The following is a 22,381-nucleotide window of genomic DNA, read 5'->3' as shown; positions in this document are numbered from 1 at the left end:
AGTGAGGTGAGGTGAGGTGAGGTGAGGTGAGGTGAAGTGAGGTGAAATGGGGTTTAACGTCGCGTCCAAGATTATTGCACTTATATAGCGACGTGCATGTCAAGAGGTAGAGCGTTCGCCCGGAGAGCGGAAGGTCCGGGTTTGGATCCCGCCCGCGTCATACCAAAAGACGTAAAAAGATGGTACTTGTTGTTACCCTGTCTGGCTCGGCATTGAGGGGCTAAAACAAGGACCTGTCGGTTCGGAGTCAGTATACTGTGTCTGAGTGGGGTATTCTATTAGTTATGGTGTCTTTAGTTGCCGTATACTGTGTCATCGCCCAATATTTTCCTGCTAACCTAATATGACGCCACATACGGCAACTAAAGACACCATAACAAATTCATTATGCTAAAAAGTTTACACTATTTGGTATATTTGTCGCGCATGTCATGTCAAAATAAAAACTTGACACTTACGACCGGTATAAACGATAGGACCAGTACATATGTTTCCGATACAACGCTTTAATGTAAGCATAAACGTTAACAATGGAATTTATAATGCACTAAATGTTGACGTTTAAAGTAGTACAGCTAAAATGGATAGAATTGTCATAAAAATGCCCGCATGTTAACAGAAATCTGCGGACCATTGTAACTTGATAGCAGTCCGCTTTCCCCTAATACGGGCTGCTATCTATTCTATTGCTATGTGACGTCATTGGCGTCACGTTTCTTGTTTGTGACGTCATCCCACAGTATGTTCTATGACGTTGCTATTTGTAACTCAGTGACCTCCGTTGTAAGCTTTCTTTCTCGATATTTTTTTGGATAAATAAAGTCACGAACGTGGTTTCTTTAATAAATAACGTCTTTGCTTATCACAACTAATGACATTAAAACACAAAACAGTGTCGAATAACGAATTTCTGTACCAGAATTTCCATGTGAAATGTGTGAGGTGGGTGTTGGAAAATTCAAAATGGCTGTTACTGACGGTCTCATATGAGGTCGGTAACAACCATCTTGTATTTTACTGACGGTGTACGGGCTCATGTGGAGTCAGTAGTTTTGCTCTCTGATTGGTCAATCTCACTTTGAGGCATAATAAATGTTAAGGTGCAGGATACGGTATCTCAGTGGGCTAGCGATATTAAATCGGCATCAGTCAGGACTAGTGCAAGCAGCCCCACCTTCGCACGGGCATGCACGTCGATATATAAGTGCAATAATCTTGGACGCGACGTAACCCCCAGTTCACCTCCCCACGCCTATATTGTGTGAACTGCAAAGGCGTGACAGGCAAAACCACCTAATGCTTGTTATGACAACGGAAATCTTTACAACCAGGACACAATACATGCCTGTATTGAAAGACCCCTCACACATAAGTAGTTACGTGTTGTCACGTCACGGGTGTTCGTGCTATAACATGGCGGCCTGCACAGAACAGCTGTTGATGTGAGGTGGGGTGAAAAGGGGTTTACCTCGCGTCCAAGATTATTGCACTTATATAGCGACGTGCATGTACGTGTGTGTGTTTGTGTGGCTGCTTGTACCAGTCCGGAGTGATGCCGATTTATAGTGCTAGGTCACTGAGATACCATGCCGCAGTTTAACATGAATACCCCACTCAGACACAGTATACTGACTCCGAGCCGACCAGTCCTTGTTTTAGACCCTTAATGCCGAGCGCCAGACAGGGTAACAATAAGTACCATCTTTTAACATCTTTTGGTATGACGCGGCCGGGGCCGGCTGTTGAAGTTCGATGACACACAATCACAGTCTCGTGTGAGTGAGTTGGGTTTAACGCCGATTTTAACAGTATTCCAGTCATATGACGGCGTGTCAGCTTTATGTGGGAGGAAAGCCCGAAGTGATGCACGTCTCAGACGTTTACCACTTCGGTGAAACCCACGAGCACGAGCACGGGCACGGGTATGGTGCCGACAAACCTAGAAACATAATCGGGGCGAACCGGGATTCGAACTCACAATCAAAGGTTTCTAGCGTGCCAAAGGGACGCAACTCTGCACAGCGAATCGCGGCGCCTTAGACGACTGGGCCACCACGCCCCCACAGTCTCGAAAAGGAGGAGCCGATCTAGTATATTTACAATCATAACCTTAATGTTTTGACGGCATCGAGCATGTCATCTACCAGTTGTTTGTGATATGTGTCCATGCATGCGAGTGAGTGTGCGTGTGCATGCGAGTGAGTGTGCGTGTGCATGCGCGTGTGTGATTCTTATGTGTGTGCATGCGTGTGTATGCGTGTGTGTTTTAAAACATATTTTCTCATCCCCAAAATCCTTGAAACAAGTAATTTGTGTGGATATTCTAAAGAATACAATAATCCTACATTGAACATGCAGCCATTGTGTAAATTAGGATTGAATATCCGTTCCCACTGTATAGTTACAGAAAAGTAGGGTTATAACGAATTACGGTTATAATGAACTCAAAGGGACTACTAATTTTAGTTCGTTATAACCGTAGTTCGTTATAAGCACATATACAGCATAACTACAGCAAATAGTCGGGACCCCAAAAGTAAGTTCGTTATATCCGTAGGTTCGTTATAAGCGTGTTCGTTATAACCGTAGTTTACTGTATATTCAATTTGAAGTGACATTTACTTGACAACACATCAAACAGAACATACACTACCGGGCAAAAGAAAGTACACGCCATGTTTGGTGATGGCTAAAAATGAAATAACAAGAAACGGTTATTTGATGATGAAGCAAATGGCCTCGCAAGGAACATACGGGTCGAAATTAAAATTAAAATTACAGTGCAAAATAATGAGCAGAGTGAAGTGTATACTTTCTTTTGCCCAGCAGTGTATCTCGTAACGAAACAGCCTCGAGGTACTTTATCGTCATCCACGGAAACCCAAAGCTGAAGGAGTCAGTGTATCTACTTGAAAAGCCACACGAACAAAAAAACTCTCGATTTTTATGACACAGTACATATCCCGAGTCAGGGCTCATACCGTTACAGACACGGCCCTGATGAGCATAAATCATTAACCCGAACGATAATTATCCAACACGTCCTATGATCGATCACCCTGTTCCAGTATAACTATCACTGCTGTACAATGATAATAACACCCTTTTGTCATATTCTCATTCGGGGCCGGATATTTCCGGCAAAGTCAAAATAAACATTACAGTCACTTAGAACCTGCTCACAGTTGACGTTGACTTATGGCCAATCGCCATGTTTATTACACATCATAGACTCAGGTGGTACAACCCCAATCGATATTAGTTCTTTTGAAAAAGCAAATGGGGGCATTAAGCAAATATAAACATTTCCCCGTAAATTCAATATTTAAAGAAGGTTCATTGTTTGTTGTTTAACGCACACAGCAATATTCCAGCTAAATGACGGCGGTCTGTAAATAATCGAGTCTGGACCAGACAATACAGTGATTGATATCATGAGCATCGATCTACGCAAATGGGATCGATGGCATCCATCAACCAAGTCAGCGAGCCTGGCCACCCGATCCCGTTAGTCGCATCTTACGACAAGCTTAGTCGCCTTTTACGGCAAGCATGGTTTGCTTTTCAAAGACCTATTCTACCCCGGATCTCCACGGGTCAATAAGGTTCACTGAGTGAGTGGCTGTTGCAGTGAGTTAGTGAAAAAAACATTAACGTCGGATCGGCAAAATATTTAAATAACCTCGTTATCGCGACCGCTTTCAAGGTGTAGTGGATAAAGCATCTGCCTGGAGAGCGGGCTGGAATATTCGTGACAATCCGACAATAACCCAACTGTGCCAGCCATAACATATTTAGTCAGTAGACAGTGTGATATAGGGTCTTTAGGCAGTAGACAGTCAGATATAGGGATTTTAGTCACTAGACAGATCTAAGGATATTAGTTTGTAGACAGTCAGATATAACGTCTTCAGTCAGTAGACAGTGAGTTCATGGGATTTTAGTCAGTAGACAGTGTGATATATGATCTTTACTTTATCTTTAAACAGTCATGTATAAGGTCTTCAGGCAGTAGACCGTCAGATAAAGGGATTTATGTCACTAGACATTTAGATTTAGGGATTTATGTCACTAGACATTTAGATATAAGGTTTTTAGTAATCAGATATTTAGATATAGGGCTTTCAGTCAGTAGACAGTCGGATATAGGGCTTTTAGGCAGTTGACTTTCAGATATATGGCTTCTTGTCAGTAGACCGTCAGATAAAGGGATTTACGTCACTAGACAGTTAGATATAAGGTTTTTGATAAGCAGACATCATACATATATATATATTTTTGTCAGTAGACAGTCAGATAAAGGGAGTTTAGTCAGTAGACAGCGTGAAATTGGGTCTTTAGTTAGCAGATAATCAGATATAGGGTCTTTAGTTAGTACATAGCCAGATAAAGGGATTTCAGTCTCTAGACAGATAGATTTAGGGATTTTAGTTAGTAGACAGTCATATATATAGGGTCTTTAGTCAGTAGACTTCTCGTATTGACACCAAGCAGTCTTTCCAAGCAGTTTTACCTTAACCTTTAAGGTAAATGTAGATCGATCTCCCATTTACGTACGTACACGGACCCCGGATGCAACAATGTCCTCACCACGTCATGGCGTATCCCATTACCAGATAATTCTACTGCCATGCGTCATGCTGTCGGCGAGTCAATTCACCACACAGGGCGTTTATTTTTGTTATCATCTCGGTGTGGAAATAACTGTTAATTATGTATGAAACATGATAGGGCCATTCTAGGTTTACAACAGTCGCTCACAGTCGGCTGTTAATCGTATTGATCAATGCCTTGTTACAAACACATGACATGTTTTGTTCAGGTTGTGTTCCACACAAGGCTCAGGCCACAGATTTGTTTTTCTATTATTATATCTTTTAAAAGTATTGTTAAAAAATAAGACATGTTTTGTTCAGGTTGTGTTCCACACAAGGCTCAGTCCACAGATTTGTTTTTCTATTATTATATCTTTTTAAATGTATTGTTAAAAACATATGACATGTTTTGTCCAGGGTGGTGCTTTTAAAAGTTTAGACTACATGCGAAAACCTTTAGACTAACATCTAGTCTCTGAAATGAACATATCGTACATAAAAAAAACAGTTGTTCAGTTATCTTAATAAAAATAGGAGCCAAGTGACTCTCTTCATTTTCAGATCCTGATACTGCAGTGATCTAGACTTGCCAAACATTATAGACTTGCATGGGCTGTATTTGATATATATTTGTATCAGGGTCTGTAAGACAGACTAGAAAACCTTGTGCATAATCCCTTTAAAAAGAAACAAACAGAGCTTGTTATTCATGCGTTAAATGGATATTTTTCTGAATATTTTATGTATGTTTCAATCGCTTTTCTCAGCTGTGAAATTCACGCTGACGGAGAAGATGGCAAGATGTTTACTCTTGAACCAATATGTGAACATTTTATTTGTTTAGTCTTCTTCAGATAATATACAATTATAAACTTTGGAGTTCAATACCTGTTTTTATGGACCCGACAACAGAAAAAAAGACCTCATGCTTTTTTTCGGGTTCATTAAAAGGAGGTATTTACCTCATTTCAAGTCTAGACTTGCTTTATTATATAATAAAAAGACAAAAGTTTAAACAAATTGACACTTCTATTGGCTTAGGTTTAGGGAATACCACAGCCAGTTATGACATACATAACAATAACACCCGTTGATGTTAGTAATATAAATAGTGCATTCGGAGAGGTGTCACGAGAACGACATTTGCTTCGCCTGGGTTCAAAATGAAGGGGGCAAAGGTCGCTCTTGTGAGACTGTCGCTCTGGTGAGACTGGAGGTCGGTCTGGTGAGATTAGAGGTCGGTCTGGTGAAACTGGAGGTCTCTCTGGTGAGACTGGAGGTCGCTCTTGTTAGACTGGTGATCGGTCTGGTGAGACTGGAAGTCGGTTTAGTGAGACTTGAAGTCGGTCTTGTGAGACTGGAGATCGGTCGGGAGAGACTGGAGATCGGTCGGGTGAGACTGGAGATCGGTCTGGTGAGACTGAAAGTTGGTCTGGTGAGACTGGAAGTCGCTCTGGTGAGACTGGAAGTCGCTCTGGTGAGACTTGAGATCGGTCTTGCGAGTCTGAAAGTCGCTCTGGTGTGACTGGAAATCGGTCTGGTGAGACTGGAGGTCGGTCCGGTGAGACTGGAAGTCGGTCTGGTGAGACTGGAGGTCGGTCTGCTGAGACTGGAAGTCGGTCTGGTGAGACTGGAAGTCGGTCTGGTGAGGCTGGAGGTCGGTCTGGTGAGACTGGAAGTCGGTCTGGTGAGGCTGGAGGTCGGTCGGGGGAGACTGGAAGTCGGTCTGGTGAGACTGGAAGTCGGTCTGGTGAGGCTGGAGGTCGGTCGGGGGAGACTGGAAGTCGGTCTGGTGAGACTGGAAGTCGGTCTGGTGAGACTGGAAGGCGGCCTGGTGAGACTGGAAGTCGGTCTGGTGAGACTGGAGGTCATCGTAACCGATGTTTTCAGACTAGGGTACAATAGAGAGACACCGGAACGTCTAAAAAAATATAACAGAAGCACTCTGTTTGGCGAATGGTATATATTTTAAGGCTCATAAGAAGTTTATTCTAAATGGATGACACAGACAGTCTCATAAGTAAGTTCTACAAATGTTTGTTGGCCCATTGGACTTCCGTGAGTTGGAATTTTTGGCGGTAGTCATAAAAACTCGTAGAGTGCTAAGAGGTCTTAAGTCTGAGTGAGTGTGAGTGAGTTAAAATTAAACGTCACATCGGCAATATTTTCAGGCATATCGTGACGAGAACTTAGACATAATACATAGATTTATATGGAATAAAATCCTGTCAGCGAAGGACAGTAGAATAACTAGAGTAACATTTAAAAGAACACATTACCAATCAACAATACAATACTTAAACGGGCTATAGATCACTAGCAGCCAAAGTTAGGCCACCTTACTTGGGACCGTAGGGGTTTAAGTCTGAGAAAATTCTAAGAAATACCAAAAGTAAGAAATCTAAGAATATTCCCCAGTCATATTCATAAAAACTTGTTTGCACTAGAGTACTCAAGAGTACTTTCAGTGACTTAAGAATTTTCTTAAGTATCCAACATGGCGGCTGCTGGCGCACGCACCGCAACTGCATCAGCTGAGAACCTTCAGGCCAAGAAAAAACCATTTTCAGTGTGTATTCAGACACGGAACGTCTCCATCGGCTTCCTCTTGACAGTGCAGGTATAAGATTCTAAATATAGCACAGGGGTTTCCCGGGTTCCGACCATCGTCCAAACTACGAGTTACTCTCAGAGTGTCACTTAACTTGAGTTACGCTCAAAGTCATAATGATTACACTCCTAAGTGTGACTCTTAGCTAAGAATGTTCTCAGCGAGTTAAGAGTATTCTTAAGAAAATTCTGAGAATTTTTATGAATACTGCCCCTGGCCTTTCTGTTGCGTTTTCTCCTCAACTTTGGGGCCGCTTGCCTCATATTGCACTTGTTCCGTCGCGTTGGTCTTCTGTTCTGTTCTGTCTTCAGAACTCGTTCAGACCTGGTTGTGCCTTAGATATGATTTTCTTCAGATATCTGTGTCAGCTTTTCGTAGTTATGTAGACCGCCTCCGTGGTCTAGTGGTAGAGCGGAAGGTCGGTGGTCTGATTCCTGGCCGCGTCATACCAAAAGACGTTAAAATATGGTACTTGTTGTTACCCTGTCGGCATTAAGGGGCTTAAACAAGGACTGGTCGGCTCGGAGTCAGTATACTGTGTCTGAGTGGGGTATTCATGTTAAACTGCGACATGGTAGCTCAATGGGCTAGCACTATAAATCGGCATCATTCCGGACTAGTACAAGCAGCCACACACACACACACACACACACACGCACATGCACGTCGCTATATAAGTGCAATAATCTTGGACGCGACGTTAAACCCTATTTCACCTCACCTCACCTATTAGGGTGTTGAAAGCGGCAGTAAAATGGCCTCAGCATACCGCATGTGGCATGTACCATGGTTTTCTTATAACGATATGAGGATGGCTTTTTGCTGACGACAACATTACAGACAGTAGGGTCGTGTTCGGTTCTCGCCAACATGCCTGCAAAACATGCAAGTGATCTAGTATAGTGTATGAATAAGGTACTTATGTACTCCAAACTATCATAAGGTACCAGTTTACCACTAGGCCTATCTATGTACCAAGATTGATGAAGAAATTGTGAACGGTTTTCAAGATCTGCTCTTGAAAGGAGCACTCCCGCCATTTTCAATCTAAGTCAAAGTCGAGACTCAACCCAAAAAATTACGAGAATCTGTACTTTACTAAGAAAGTGTTATCCCAAATATAACATTTGTTACATTTGACCACTTTCTAAATGGCATTGTGTATTCATAAGTCAAAGTCGTTGCTATAGAAACTCGAAAGATAACCTTTTAAAAAATCCGAAACTATCAAAAGGCACCAGTTTACAAATTGACCTATCCATGTGCCAGTGTTGGTTAAGATATCTCTCATGTATTTTTAGTACTGTTCGGGAAACAAAACGTGACGGGCGGACAGCGCCCGTTCCAACACCTCCTTCAACTACGCGGCGGTGGGTAATTTCACTGGATCACCCATGAGTGTGTCAGGAGATAAACGGACTGTGTTTTCATTTTAGAGCAAGGGTACCTGTTCATTTATCCGTTCTGAATTTTAACGTGCAGCATGAGTGAGTGAGTGAGTTTGGTTTTACGCCGCTTTTAGCAATATTCCAGCAATATCACGGCGGGGGACACCAGAAATGGGCTTCACACATTGTACCCATGTCGGGATTCGAACCCGGGTCTTCGGCGTGACGAGCGAACGCTTTAACCACTAGGCTACCCGACCGCCCCACGTGCAGCATGAAACAACTATGACAAAATTCAATGCAAACTGTTTTAGGTCCGCGAAGATACTGTGTGAAGCGGCGTGGATTCAGTGCATTGTTTGAATGGGTTGTCGATTTCAGTGCAGGAAACACCACTAATAACCTTTCGTCAAACATTGGCGCTTTATGCTTGAAAGTACAGTAAACTACGGTTATAACGAACACGCTTATAACGAACTGACGGATATAACGAACTTACTTTTTGGTCCCGACTATTTGCTGTAGTTATGCTGTATATATGCTTATAACGAACTACGGTTATAACGAACTAAAATTAGTAGTCCTTTTGAGTTCGTTAGAACCGTAGTTTACTGTATAGTTAACAAGCTTTGCGAGGTTTAGTTCTACAACGCACGTCACTATGATGACCTCACGTCGATCGTTGTGACGCGGAAAATATGGCGTCATAATCGGCTATAGAAAAATTTCAATTCCCTGATGTCTCTAATACCCTGTTCACATGCCAAAATATACACACTTGAGTATCTTTATATACGGAGTAAATTTGCACATATAAGCAAAAGTAAAAATACTTTGTGTTCACATTAAGAAAGTGCTCTGTATACAAAATATATTTACTGATGTAATTATAAGTTTCAGAGAAGTTCAGTCTCTACAACTCATTCACTTACTCGCTCTTAAAACCAAGATGGACAGGCTACTTCTTGTGAACAGAAGACGAGATTTTCCTATATTTCTATGCACAGGTTTAGTACTGGGTCTTATCATGATAGAAAAATATGGGTAAAACAGAAGTCCAGAGCCTGGTGGAATGACATCGTGAAAGGAAAGTTTGACAAAGGAAACATTTTACTTCCTTTTTCAGGAACCGCAGGAATCCCTGTCCAATGGGTCTGGACCAGTTAGGGAACGTTTGGACATTGGCCATGAAGTAGCTCGCCATACTTGTGTCCGACCAGGAGACGAGGGCCCTTATGGGTGAAAATCACATTTTGATTTCCAAATATATAATGAAAAACACATTATGGGAACACTAAAATACAATTCACAAATTTCAATTCATATATATTACAGAGATACATGGCATCAAATATATAGATTCATTTTCAGATCTACAACTGTTCATGTATTAATTGCAGTTTTAAGATATAATGTCGGATGAATTGAAAGAAGACGTGAATGGGAAAATGTTTTGAATATTGTTTCTATTACATTCTTTTGTAAGTCCGCACGGGTGTTTTACTGAAGTAAGTTGACCTCAAACGTCTTTCGTTATGACGTCCCAGGACAATTGTATCCTAGCACTCACAAGGCCCATTTCCTTTGTGTCGCAATGATGGCAATGTGAAAGAAGTTCTGGTAACAAGGGACGGGTACACTGTCATCGATTCTGGTTACTCGACTAATTGCGGGCTTTTATTTATGAATCTCTCATAGTTTGAATATTTGTTTCACTCCGTCTACCGTTGCATTTGATAAGAGACGATAACAAAAGGAGTAGAAGTGTTACATGACTGAGACCGATCTCCCGTGTATAGTTTTGAGTGAGTGACTGAGTGAGTTGGGTTTAACGCCGCTTTTAACATTATTCCAGTTATATCGCGGCGTGTCAGCTTAATGTGGGAGGAAAGCCCGAAGTGATGCAGGTCTCAGACGTTTACCACTTCGGTGAAACCCACGAGCACGGGTATGGTGCTGACAAACCTAGAAACATAATCTGGGCGAACCGGGATTCGAACCCACAATCATAGGTTTCTGGCGTGTCCAGGGGACGCAACTCTGCACAGCGAATCGCGGCGCCTTAGACGACTGGGCCAGCCGTGCCCCCGTATAGTTTTGACAATAACGATAACGTAAGAGGTTACTAGAATAAAAGATATCCAACTTTTTGGATCATCATTCCTGTTGTGAAGTGTGATAGTCACGTGAACTAGTGAAACTGTTTTTTATCAGTTTCCTGAGATGACATATGGTGATGGCGTGGCCATGGGGCGACTGCATCTCATCAAACTGACACATACTTCCTGTGTAATTCTAGCTGACACAGGCACATTCACAAAATAAGCCTCTGGTGCTGAACGACTGTGCAGATGTATTTAGCACAGGTTTTCGTTATTCATGTCTGTGTCATCAGAATAATCCCTAAAGCTTAGACGCTACAATGCATAGGGCCATAGAAGGTTTTCTCTAGCAACTATCACTGAAGTATTTATTAAACTCATCTCATCCGATGCATGACAAATAACCTGTGAGAATACTACAGAGACCACCATTGTTACTTTGTTTACATTATTAGTCTTGTTGACGCCAATAAAAGGGTCGGGTTCTAATTGTAATGTAAACAGATGATGGTGAAAATGGACACTGTGAATAATTGTGAATAATTTATATTAAAAGTAATATAAGCATTGGTTCAGTCATTTGGATTTTCATTTTGAATGTAGAGTTCATTAAAGATCAAAGGCTAGAACAGACAAACCAGTCTGAAAGCATGCGGAACGACATGGCAATCTGGGAAATTGACATCAGCATCATACGTGGTCGTCTCTAGCAACGTCCTGGAGCGTATTCTTCGCTGGAATCTCCAGGGTGTCTGTGTTTACTGGGCTTCGTTATTTAACTTCGAGGTCTCCGGACATTCGGGTTAAACCGGTATGACGGTGTTTGTCTGAACGGGAACGAACCCCCTGACATGCACGGAACCTGGATGACACGAACTCAATTATAATTAACTCTGAACATCGTTTCAGACAATGTACCGTAATGCTCCCAGGACCTTTGTACATGTACACCTGTCTACGGTCATACCAATATTTGTGACATCGAAATAGTGGGACTCGCCCACATTCCTCAATACTGATAAATCGATCTGAAAATATACTACTCAAAAGAAGTTAGTGAACACTGATATGTTTGTTCTTACAATAATAAAAAAATAGAATAAAAAAATCCTTCGTTGACAGCTTTTTATTTAGTCTAAATCTATGTATTATTAATGTCCCTCTCGTCACAATATGGCTGAAATAATGCCGATGTGACGTTAAATCTTAACTCACTCACTCACAAATCAAAAAGGAACAGAAGATGAAGACGTGTAGTAAATTCAATAATGACCGAGTATACAGTAAGAAAGAATCAGGAACAATCCACTACATTTCATAACGTGAACAAGTGTCACTTGGGTCAAAATCGGAAATCCAGGCCATGAGAGAAAAGTCAGTAACGAGTGGGTCCGCCCCTAGCAGCCACACATGCCACATAACGACGCCTCATGGATGTCACTAATGTCTGTAGTGTGTTCTGTGGGATAGCATGCCACTCCAAACTCTGTCATTGAGCAAGCTGGCGCAGATCTTGAGGTGGAGGGTGGTTCTCCCTAACACGTCTCGTTAACAGATCCCATACGTGTTCAGTGGGTGCCATATCAGGAAAATATGCTAGCCATTCCATGCGAGTAACATTGTTTTGTCCCAGAAAGTCAGTGACTATGCGTGCACGATGAGGTCTAGCATTGTCACCCTGGAAAACCGCCTGGGGGCCTATTCGATGAAGACAAGGAATTACCATTGGTCTCAGAATCTCATCCCTGTAGCGAACAGCATTCAAATTTCCGTAATGACGTACAGATTGGTTTTGTGATGAAATGAGAAGGCGGCCCACACAATGACACTACCACCACCAAAACGATTGTGCTCACGGACGTTGACGTCAGCAAAACGTTCCCAACGCCGTCTGTAGACAAGAACACAAGCGTCATTATGCTGCAGTGAGAACCGAAATTCGTCAGAAAAAAGAACTGCTGACCACTGTTGTCTTGTCCAGTGTCGGGTGTTGCCGTTCCCATGCGTCTCTGGCTGCTCTATGACGCGGAAGAAGAAACGGTCTAACGGCTTAACGTCGGGTCCTAATGTTTCTTTCCCTCATACGGTTTCTTATGGTATGGTCACTGACATTTGTTCCTGTAGCAGCCCTCAGTTGCCTTTGAAGATGTTTTGCTGTGACTGTTCTCCTCCTCAATGCTTCAACAACAACGTACCGGTCTTCTCTTCCTTTTGTCACACGAGGGCGTCCTGACCTTGGTCTATCGCGTATTGTCTGTGTTTGTTGGACTCGCTGACGTAATCTGCAAATGACGGATGAACATTTAACCTTCGAGCAGCTTCCCGCTGTGAAACATTCTCATTTAGCCACCCTATAGCTCTGGCTCGTTCTTCAATCGTGAGGTGTCGACGTTGTGGCATGTTGAATACAGTGATGCAGTTTCATTGCGATCTGGTTTATCAACCCAAATTTCGCACAAAATTTCCTTGTGGCTCGTGCTTCATGAGAATAAGTGAGCAAATGCACGATCTCCATTTTTACGGCAGCTGTGAGGAGGAGATTACAACAACAATTTCCATGAAAATGAATGCTGGTCAAAATGAACGTTGACGAGTCCAGTATGATTCAAAATTCTTTGTTCTGGTCATGTAGTCACTTGAGTAACGATAGTCTTCAATATCAGTACGTTAGCCGCCGATCAGGAGGCCATTTACCAAATTTAAAAGGAATCGAATGAACAGTGCTACAAAATATCAGTGTTCCCTAAATTGTTTGGACGAGCATATATGATGTCCCCAGTAGGCAAGTTGAAACATCAGTCATTATGTTATGGTTCAGGAACCTTCTTATTTGAAAGGGCTCATATGCCTTCTACACGACGATCGTGTCTAATTATATGTATAATTTATTATGCTGAAACAAATATAAATGCGAACCATCATCACTCTTTGGATGTTTTATTTCTGTTATAAGGAGCTGTCGACAGACCCATAATTGTTATGTATTTCTAAAAATGAAATTAACAATTAGAAGATGCATGTACAAGGTTTAAGCACCCAAAGGACGAGACAATATGTTGAGCAGTCCTGGTCATACGGAAACTGTGTCTGTGGGTTGTAAGAAGGGGACGGGTACATCCTGTTAGGTACGAGATGCCAGCCGACTTAATTGGCAGTCCGTATCTTGCTAATTAGCGAAGTGTTTTTTAGCTACCTTTCTTTTATAGCTGTAATACAGTTGTTTGTCAAAAACGTGGTTGTATTTTTGCGATGATAGAATTAATTTGTGGTCTGAGTGAGTGCAGATTAGATTGATTGTTTATTGTCAACTACATGTATTATTAAAATGGTTATATCCCATTAGTTAGACGTCCCAATTGTTAGACATTTTTCTTTAGGCAAAGAGGGAATATACCTACAGGTGTAATGGATCAGTCCTAATTAGATTAAAGTACTGAGTACGGATAGGGGACTCACAGCTTAGGGAGTATATATGTTACAATTTCGTTTAATTAAACTAAATTACCTTACTCTCAGCACAGGTTCAATAGGCACGAGATTAACTATGTGAACTATGGAGTAGCTTAATTGTCTTACTGTATGGTCAGTTGAAGGAGTTGAGTTTAGATTATCTACTTATCAAACAAATAAAAATGATCTTGGGGTACGTATCATTATCAGTATCGATATGGCTGGTTTAAGGAAAGTAGAGATGTGTCGTCAAGACGTGCAATGGGAAATGTACGACTGTCGGTGACTTTCTTCGCAATCAGTCGGAACATAACCATCCGCCTGAAGATGAAACCAGAGTGAACTTTGTCAGTAATCTTCATAAAAGAGCGCGAGAAGAAACCACACAGATGCAGGCATTGTACGAGGAGCAGGTCACTCAAGTAGATGAAGCCAACATCCCAGCGATGCCATCATTTCAGAGCGTGAAAAGTGCATTTTACAGGTAAATATCATCCCGTATTTTTAACATGGTTAGAATCAACTTCTTCTTTTTTAGGTCCCACATAACTTGTTTCGCTCTTAACCGTTTCAAGTTAATGAAATCATAATCAATAGTTCATGTAACATATGTGTAACTGTTCCTTTGTTCTTTTTCAGGCATCGTCGCAAGACTATTCCAGTGTTACCCAGGTCGCGGTCAGCAGTAGACATAGAAGACTAATGGTCAGAGACATTGTGACCCCCGGTGGATGATGACGTCAGATACCCAATGCGCATGTGGAACCATTTCGAAACTGATGGACCCAGAACCAACAACAACCTTGAGGGATTCCACAGCCTACTGAACTATATACCTACTGCCACATATTCACCCTAACATCTACAGATTCATTGAAGTCATCCAGAAAGTCGAGTTCAGTGAGAGGACTAAGGTGATGCAATTGAACTTTGGTGCGGCACCACGCTGCCGCAAGAGAATCTACAGAAAGACAGAGAACCGCCTGGTACGCCTCAAAGATCAGCTGCAGCAGGGTGACAAGTCTTTTTTATTGAGTATTTAGATGCTTGTGGACACTTGCTTAGTCTGGGATAAATAAACTGTAAAAGTTATTAAATGTAAAGTGCACATTACCAGAAACTGTCACAAAGTGTTGTTACAAACTGTACAAAATTTATGAAATGTAAAGTGTCATTATATGTTAAGTATAATATTAAAATATCTATTTAAAGCTGCTTTGCTTTGTTTGTCAGATCTTATCTGGACTATTCCATTTTAAAGTCTGAGGTAACAAGCATAAGGATTAGTGTGCACTCAACCGTTTAAAGTGTTGTTATAAGCTGTCTAACTATTGGGACGTCTAACTAATGGGAGGACACCATTAAAATAAATAATAAACCCGTGTTATCACTTTCTTTTCTTTTTATGACACCCCTGATCATTGGAGCACAGCCCCGTGACATCAAGCAACCTTATTCCACTATGACAAACGTTCAAGTCCATGTTCAGTACACCCCCAAATCTCAGGACAGTGAAAACACGAAGGTCATAGATTTAGAGTTAAGACAACAAATGCAGATCCAGTTTACTGGAGATGCTTCATCAAAGATTGTCCAGCTACTTTAAACGTCCACTGTGGACTTATCACCAAGTATACCCGGATCGACAACTATGCTGCTGACCCACATAAAATGGCTGTTGACAATTTTTTCAGAGCTTTTAAAACTAATCTCAGTGAGGATATAACCTGTTTCTGACATATACCAGGAAGAATTAAAAGGTACAGGTTTGAAAAATAACATCTATAGTCAAATTTCGTTATGATCATATTGTAACTCTGATAATGATAATAAAAATAATGATAATAATAATGAAATGTGGATCAAAATCATGTAAATTTATACTCGTATACTCAATACCTAGAAACGGACTATAGGCTGACCCTGTTGTTGTCACAAGACTGACTATTTAAATAACCTCTATACTCGTATACTCAATACCTAGAAACGGACTAAGGGTGACCCTGTTGTTGTCACAAGACTGACTATGTAAAAAACCCGAGGGCATTTATCTGCAAACCCCTGGAGTCATCACTAAATTTTCCGTGATCTATTGACACAATTAATATATTTAGTTCCAGCCACTAATGCCTACGTCCACTTTTGCCTACAGTTACTATTGCCTACAAAAAAAAAAAATGAACTCTTCCAATATTAAATTTCTTTGAAATCAGCAAATATCTGCTGGTGTATACTATAAGGACTAATGCAATGATGCAGAAATCATAAATTATTACTGTTAGTGTTATGGCAATGTGAAATAAAAAGTGACTTCATACAATTTTCTGTCTTCTGCCTATAGGCATTATTCCACTAAAGTGGACTTGTCCAGCTAGAGGTTGGGTAGCACTGATAGCAGGTGTCGCTGAAAATCACTGGTGCATGACTTTGTTTATTGTAGACTGTAGGCATTAGTGGATGTAGGCATTAGTAGATGTAGGCATTAGTGGACGCCGCTCACTATTATGCCTTGTACGTCCAATGTTTCGGCAAATAATCGAGACTTGTTCTCGGAGGTTAGCATTTGAAATTTATAGGACTAATTCATCAAGTAGATAAGATTCCTGATTCGAAATCTTGTCTATCAATATTACTATATAAAGGCTGGTCTATCAATATTACTATATAAAGGCTGGTCTATCAATATTACCATATAAAGGCTGGTCTATCAATATTACCATATAAAGGCTGGTCTATCAATATTACTATATAAAGGCTGGTCTATCAATATTACCATATAAAGGCTAGTTTATCAATATTACCATATAAAGGCTGGTCTATTAATATTACCATGTAAAGGCTGCTTTATCAATATTACCATATACAATCTTGTCTATCAATATTACTATATAAAGGCTGGTCTATCAATATTACCATATAAAGGCTGGTCTATTAATATTACCATATAAAGGCTGCTTTATCAATATTACCATATAAAATCTTGTCTATCAATAATCGAGACTTGTTCTCGGAGGTTAGCATTTGAAATTTATAGGACTAATTATCAAGTACATAAGATTCCTGATTCATCGAAAATCCCCCTCCTACTGCTGTCGGCGAACATTTTGTATAAGTCTGTCACCAATAGCTACGTCATACATAAACAGTGTGAAGGTTGCGTGAATAAATAAAAACAATCGTTCTACCACGTTGTTGACGGTGTCAATATTTGTGAAGAATTTAAATCTATTTTTCGTTCAATCAAATACATGATGGATATATACTACTGTTAAATATATAGTGTACCATGGTCCACGAAATACACGAAATTTTGATCTAAGGTGTCCTTTCAGAAAATGAAATGTCAATGTGTTAATCTCCAGCGGGCACACATTTCCTTTGGGAAAGTCGATTGGACAAAAGTAAGTTTCCAACACCAATCGATAATCGATTATTTATGCATATGCGTGCGTGTATAGCCTGCTTACAGCGATCTACTATCATTTGACCTCACGGTAAAGGGTGCATACACAAGAACCGATGATGACAGGAGCGTTCCTGATTCTGCTTTTTGCAACCCTTGCCGCTTCTGAAACATGTAAATCTCTCTATGCAAAGAAGGTTGATTCATATGTTGACAAGAGAGTTGCCCAGTCAGTAATGTGGACGTTTAACAATTTGACCAAGGCTGAATGTATGAAGGAGTGTCAAAGGGAAAAGTATTGCGTCAGTTTCCACTTCAGTCCATTGGAACCAGTTTGTGTGGCATTACGGGAACGCCTAGAAGGATCCAGCGTTATCTCCATCGAGGCCCTTGGCTATGAACTCTTTCAAATCAATAAACGTAAGTTCACACAACGCGAATGTTTTAAGAACATGAAATATAAGGTGACTTAATTGCAGTTTAAGAGCGGACTGGGAAAAGAATAATCCCGTGAAAAATAGGGCTTCCATGAGTCCAATCTTTTGGATTCGAGTACCCGAGGGGTGAAACTCGACTCGTACTCGAGTACCCGAAAAATAGGACGTCCTTTAAGAATATTGGTTCATTAGATCAAAATTGCCATCTAAAAGTATTAAAACATGTTATAAGTATAATTGAACTGCACTGAAATGTAAATAGAAAGCGTCCACTGAAATAGCATACATATACCAGCTAATCAGTTGTTAATCTGTGTAAGGGAATACACCTGGCATTTGAGTCGGAGCAAAGAAGCAATAATCTCCTTGATACATTCAATTTCTTAAAGTCGGGAAGGAAAAACAATAATTAAATCTATATTATGTGACATTCTCAATTGTTCTAATGTACATCTTCTTTCTACAGAGAATACATTATTCAAACAATATTTATGGAAGCTTTAATCAATATATTGATGAACAATTGAACATTGAAACAGAGTGATCTCCCTTTATCGAGTACTCCTTGATAACGGACTCGAGTCCCACTAAAACCGACCCGGCCTCGAGCACTCGAGTACTCGTTGAAGCCCCCATGACAACACGGAGACTCATTCGTCGTCGTGCAGTTCTAGTCAACCAACACCACTTTTCTGTGTTGTTGTTTCGTTGATCATGATATGTAATATGAAGGGAAATGATATACAGTAAACTACGGTTATAACGAACTCAAAGGGACTACTAATGTTAGTTCGTTATAACCGTAGTACGTTATAAGCATATATACAGCATAACTACAGCAAATAGTCGAGACCAAAAAGTAAGTTCGTTATATCCGTCAGTTCGTTATAAGCGTGTTCGTTATAACCGTAGTTTACTGTACCGAATGAGGCAGTTCGGATGTGAAACTCTGCTTGTTATCCGTTGTCTGCGTTGGACACACTCTAGGATGCTATATTCTCAGGGGCGGTCGGGTAGCCTAGGGGTTAAAGCGTTCGCTCGTCACGCTGAAGACCCGGGTTGGATTCCCGACATGGGTACAATGTGTGAAGCCCATTTCTGGTGTCCCCCGCCGTGATATCGCTGGAATATTGCTAAAAGTGGCGTAAAACCATACTCACTTACTCACTATATTCTCACTACAACAGAAATACTGGTTAAATCATTAAATTGCTGTTATCCTTTTTAATTTCTTTGTGGTATGAGAGTTAAGATATCCCTATGCTCTTGGCCTTAAATGTCTCGTTATTAAATGTATATTCCTCACCGTTGCCGATGTGACGTCAAACATTAACTCTCTCACTCACTATAGTCCTCTGGTATGTTACAAAATAAACCGATTTAGCATAGACAATTTTCTGAGGTTATCTTTCAATTATGAATCTTAGGTTTAACTGTAACCCTTGAATGAAAGTGTCCTTGTGGCCTGTCTCTTTGGACGTCGACTTAAATAAGCAGCATATTTAATGTTTATAACAATGAGTCAAACACAATATGCCAGATACATTATGTATATGAATGTGTATTGCTTACAATCTCATTTAAATCAGATCTTAGTTCTGGCTTCCGCGAAACAAAGATCTGAGGACATCCCATTACTGGTCATGTCAGAACGACCTTTCATCTGACCAATCAGAGCATCGCTTATGAAGTCATGAAATGTGATGTTTGATCTTGCAACCTCGAAAACAAAAACACAGGGTATTCCGAACGACAGTTATGGGCTCTATGACTGTATTCATACAATCTAGACCATCTATTAGCCATTCCAGAATGTTCTTTTGTTCAGTTTTTAATTTTTTAATCGAGTGTATGTCAAAATATGTTTCGAAGCGTAGTCGCCAGTTTGAAACTCGTGCCGTGAAGCTCGTTTAAGCTGCGTTCTGATTGGGTATTGTCGACTTCTTGTTAGTCATTCCATTGGTCGGTCAAAATTCGCGAAAGGTCGGTCTGACGTGACCCGTAATGGGATGTCCTCAGATCTTTGTTTAGCGGTAGCCCGAACTAAGATCTGATTTTAATGAGATTGTATTGCTTAAATTTTAGCATTGGCCATAGTAGGGTCAGATTGTGAGCTGGACGTGGACTGTGCTTCCCTCCCTAACTCCCATTGTAACGAAGGGGTCTGCAGGTGTGACGCGGGCTACGGGCCGGACGGAGACACCTGCCACATCCTCACGGGTACGTGGAATGAAAGGGGGATCTGTTGTTTTATCGCTCCCCTGTACATGAGTGTGTAACGTGAATCAGTGTGTGGATGGTTTAGTTAGTAACGTGAATCAGTGTGTGGATGGTTTAGTTTGTAACGTGAATCAGTGTGTGGATGGTTTAGTTAGTAACGTGAATCAGTGGGTGGATGGTTTAGTTAGTAACGTGAATCAGTGGGTGGATGGTTTAGTTAGTAACGTGAATCAGTGGGTGGATGGTTTAGTTAGTAACGTGAATCAGTGGGTGGATGGTTTAGTTAGTAACGTGAATCAGTGGGTGGATGGTTTAGTTAGTAACGTGAATCAGTGGGTGGATGGTTTAGTTCGTGACGTGAATCAGTGTGTGGATGGTTTAGTTAGTAACGTGAATCAGTGGGTGGATGGTTTAGTTAGTAACGTGAATCAGTTTGTGGATGGTTTAGTTAGTAACGTGAATCAGTGGGTGGATGGTTTAGTTAGTAACGTGAATCAGTTTGTGGATGGTTTAGTTCGTGACGTGAATCAGTGTGTGGATGGTTTAGTTAGTAACGTGAATCAGTGTGTGGATGGTTTAGTTAGTAACGTGAATCAGTGTGTGGATGGTTTAGTTGGTAACGTAAAAAAGTGTGTGGATGGTTTAGTTAGTAACGTGAATCAGTGTGTGGATGGTTTAGTTAGTAACGTGAATCAGTGTGTGGGTGGTTTAGTTCGTAACGTGAATCAGTGTGTGGATGGTTTAGTTAGTAACGTGAATCAGTGTGTGGGTGGTTTAGTTTGCAAGGTGAATTAGTGTGTGGGTGGTTTAGTTTGCAATGTGAATCAGTGTGTGGGTGGTTTAGTTAGTAACGTTAGTCAGTGTGTGGATGGTGTAGTTAATAACGTGAATCAGTGTGTGGATGGTTTAGTTAGTAACGTGAATCAGTGTGTGGATGGTTTAGTTTGCAACGTGAATCAGTGTGTGGATGGTTTAGTTAGTAACGTGAATCAGTGTGTGGATGGTTTAGTTAGTAACGTGAATCAGTGTGTGGATGGTTTAGTTAGTAACGTGAATCAGTGTGTGGGTGGTTTAGTTAGTAACGTGAATCAGTGTGTGGATGGTTTAGATCGTAACGTGAATCAGTGTGTGGATGGTTTAGTTAGTAACGTGAATCAGTGGGTTGAGGATTGAGTTACGTGACGTGAATCAGTTTGTGGATGGTTTAGTTCGTAACGTGAATCAGTGTGTGGATGGTCTAGTTAGTAACGTGAATCAGTGTGTGGATGGTTTAGTTAGTAACGTGAATCAGTGGGTTGAGGATTGAGTTACGTGACGTGAATCAGTTTGTGGATGGTTTAGTTCGTAACGTGAATCAGTGTGTGGATGGTTTAGTTCGTAACATGAATCAGTGGGTTGAGGATTGAGTGTCGTGACGTGCATCAGTGTGTGGGTGGTTTAGTTAGTAACGTGAATCAGTGGTTTGATGACTGAGTGTCGTGACGTGCATCAGTGTGGTGATGACTGACAACAATTTCAATGAACCTTAGTAATCAGAATTAAGCTATCGCCTGCTGGGGAACATGTACGATGAGTTGAATGTAGATTGTGTTCTCATTCCAAATACACGTCTAAAAATTGCATCACTTCGGGTTTCCCTCCTACATTAAGTGTCAACTCAGCTTTATCTTTATCGTGGATTAAATGTATTGTGTTTCTTATTTCAGAATGCTCTACCTTCAGCGATAACTTTACCCTGTACAGATCGTTTGTCATCGCGGGTCACGACTTCCTCAGCCGAGGAGCATCTACCTACGAATCCTGCCCCGCGTACTGTATCAGCGACAACAGGTGTCAGTCGGCTGACTTGGACTTTGTTGGTAAAATCTGCTACCTGAATACGTTCACATGGCTGGGAGCGATTCCATCGACGCTGGTTAAGGGCAGCCCAATATTTGATTTCTTCCAGCGAGAGTGCCTTTGGTAACTCACCTGAAGTTCATTCATGAAATACTCCAAAGCGGAGTGTTTGAACATGTTAAAAGATGGGATATTATCCCGAAAATAATGTAATTTCCTCAGTGTTTCCAAAAGGTATTGTTCGTTTAAAATACAGGAACTCTTGAAAACGATGTTTTGTGAAATGAAAACGATTGTTCAAAAATGAATTGTCCAAAATAGTCTGAAACAAAACTC

The 22,381-nt window shown here is 41.0% G+C and overlaps 2 protein-coding genes across 2 annotated transcripts; one reads left to right on the top strand and one right to left on the bottom strand.

The window, feature by feature from the left end:
* Nucleotides 1–5,922: 5,922 nt before the first annotated feature.
* On the bottom strand, nt 5,923–6,770 carry LOC139457340 (zinc finger protein 768-like). The gene is made up of 2 exons (XM_071238745.1): nt 6,750–6,770; nt 5,923–6,486 (listed from the first exon to the last, which is right to left on the bottom strand). Exons 1-2 carry the CDS (start codon nt 6,768–6,770, stop codon nt 5,923–5,925), a joined length of 585 nt encoding a protein of 194 aa, XP_071094846.1.
* Nucleotides 6,771–17,665: 10,895 nt separating this feature from the next.
* On the top strand, nt 17,666–22,172 carry LOC139457848 (uncharacterized). Its single transcript, XM_071239197.1, has 3 exons — nt 17,666–17,969; nt 20,072–20,206; nt 21,913–22,172. The coding sequence occupies exons 1-3, from the start codon at nt 17,666–17,668 to the stop codon at nt 22,170–22,172; spliced, it is 699 nt and encodes a 232-aa protein (XP_071095298.1).
* Nucleotides 22,173–22,381: the final 209 nt, after the last annotated feature.

Source organism: Haliotis cracherodii, unplaced genomic scaffold (genome assembly GCF_022045235.1).
Source record: "Haliotis cracherodii isolate W230 unplaced genomic scaffold, xgHalCrac1.p SCAF_12, whole genome shotgun sequence".
NCBI classification, from domain to species: Eukaryota; Metazoa; Mollusca; class Gastropoda; order Lepetellida; family Haliotidae; genus Haliotis; species Haliotis cracherodii.
Note: the sequence above shows the minus strand (reverse complement) of the source record. Positions and strands in the feature narration are given on the sequence as shown.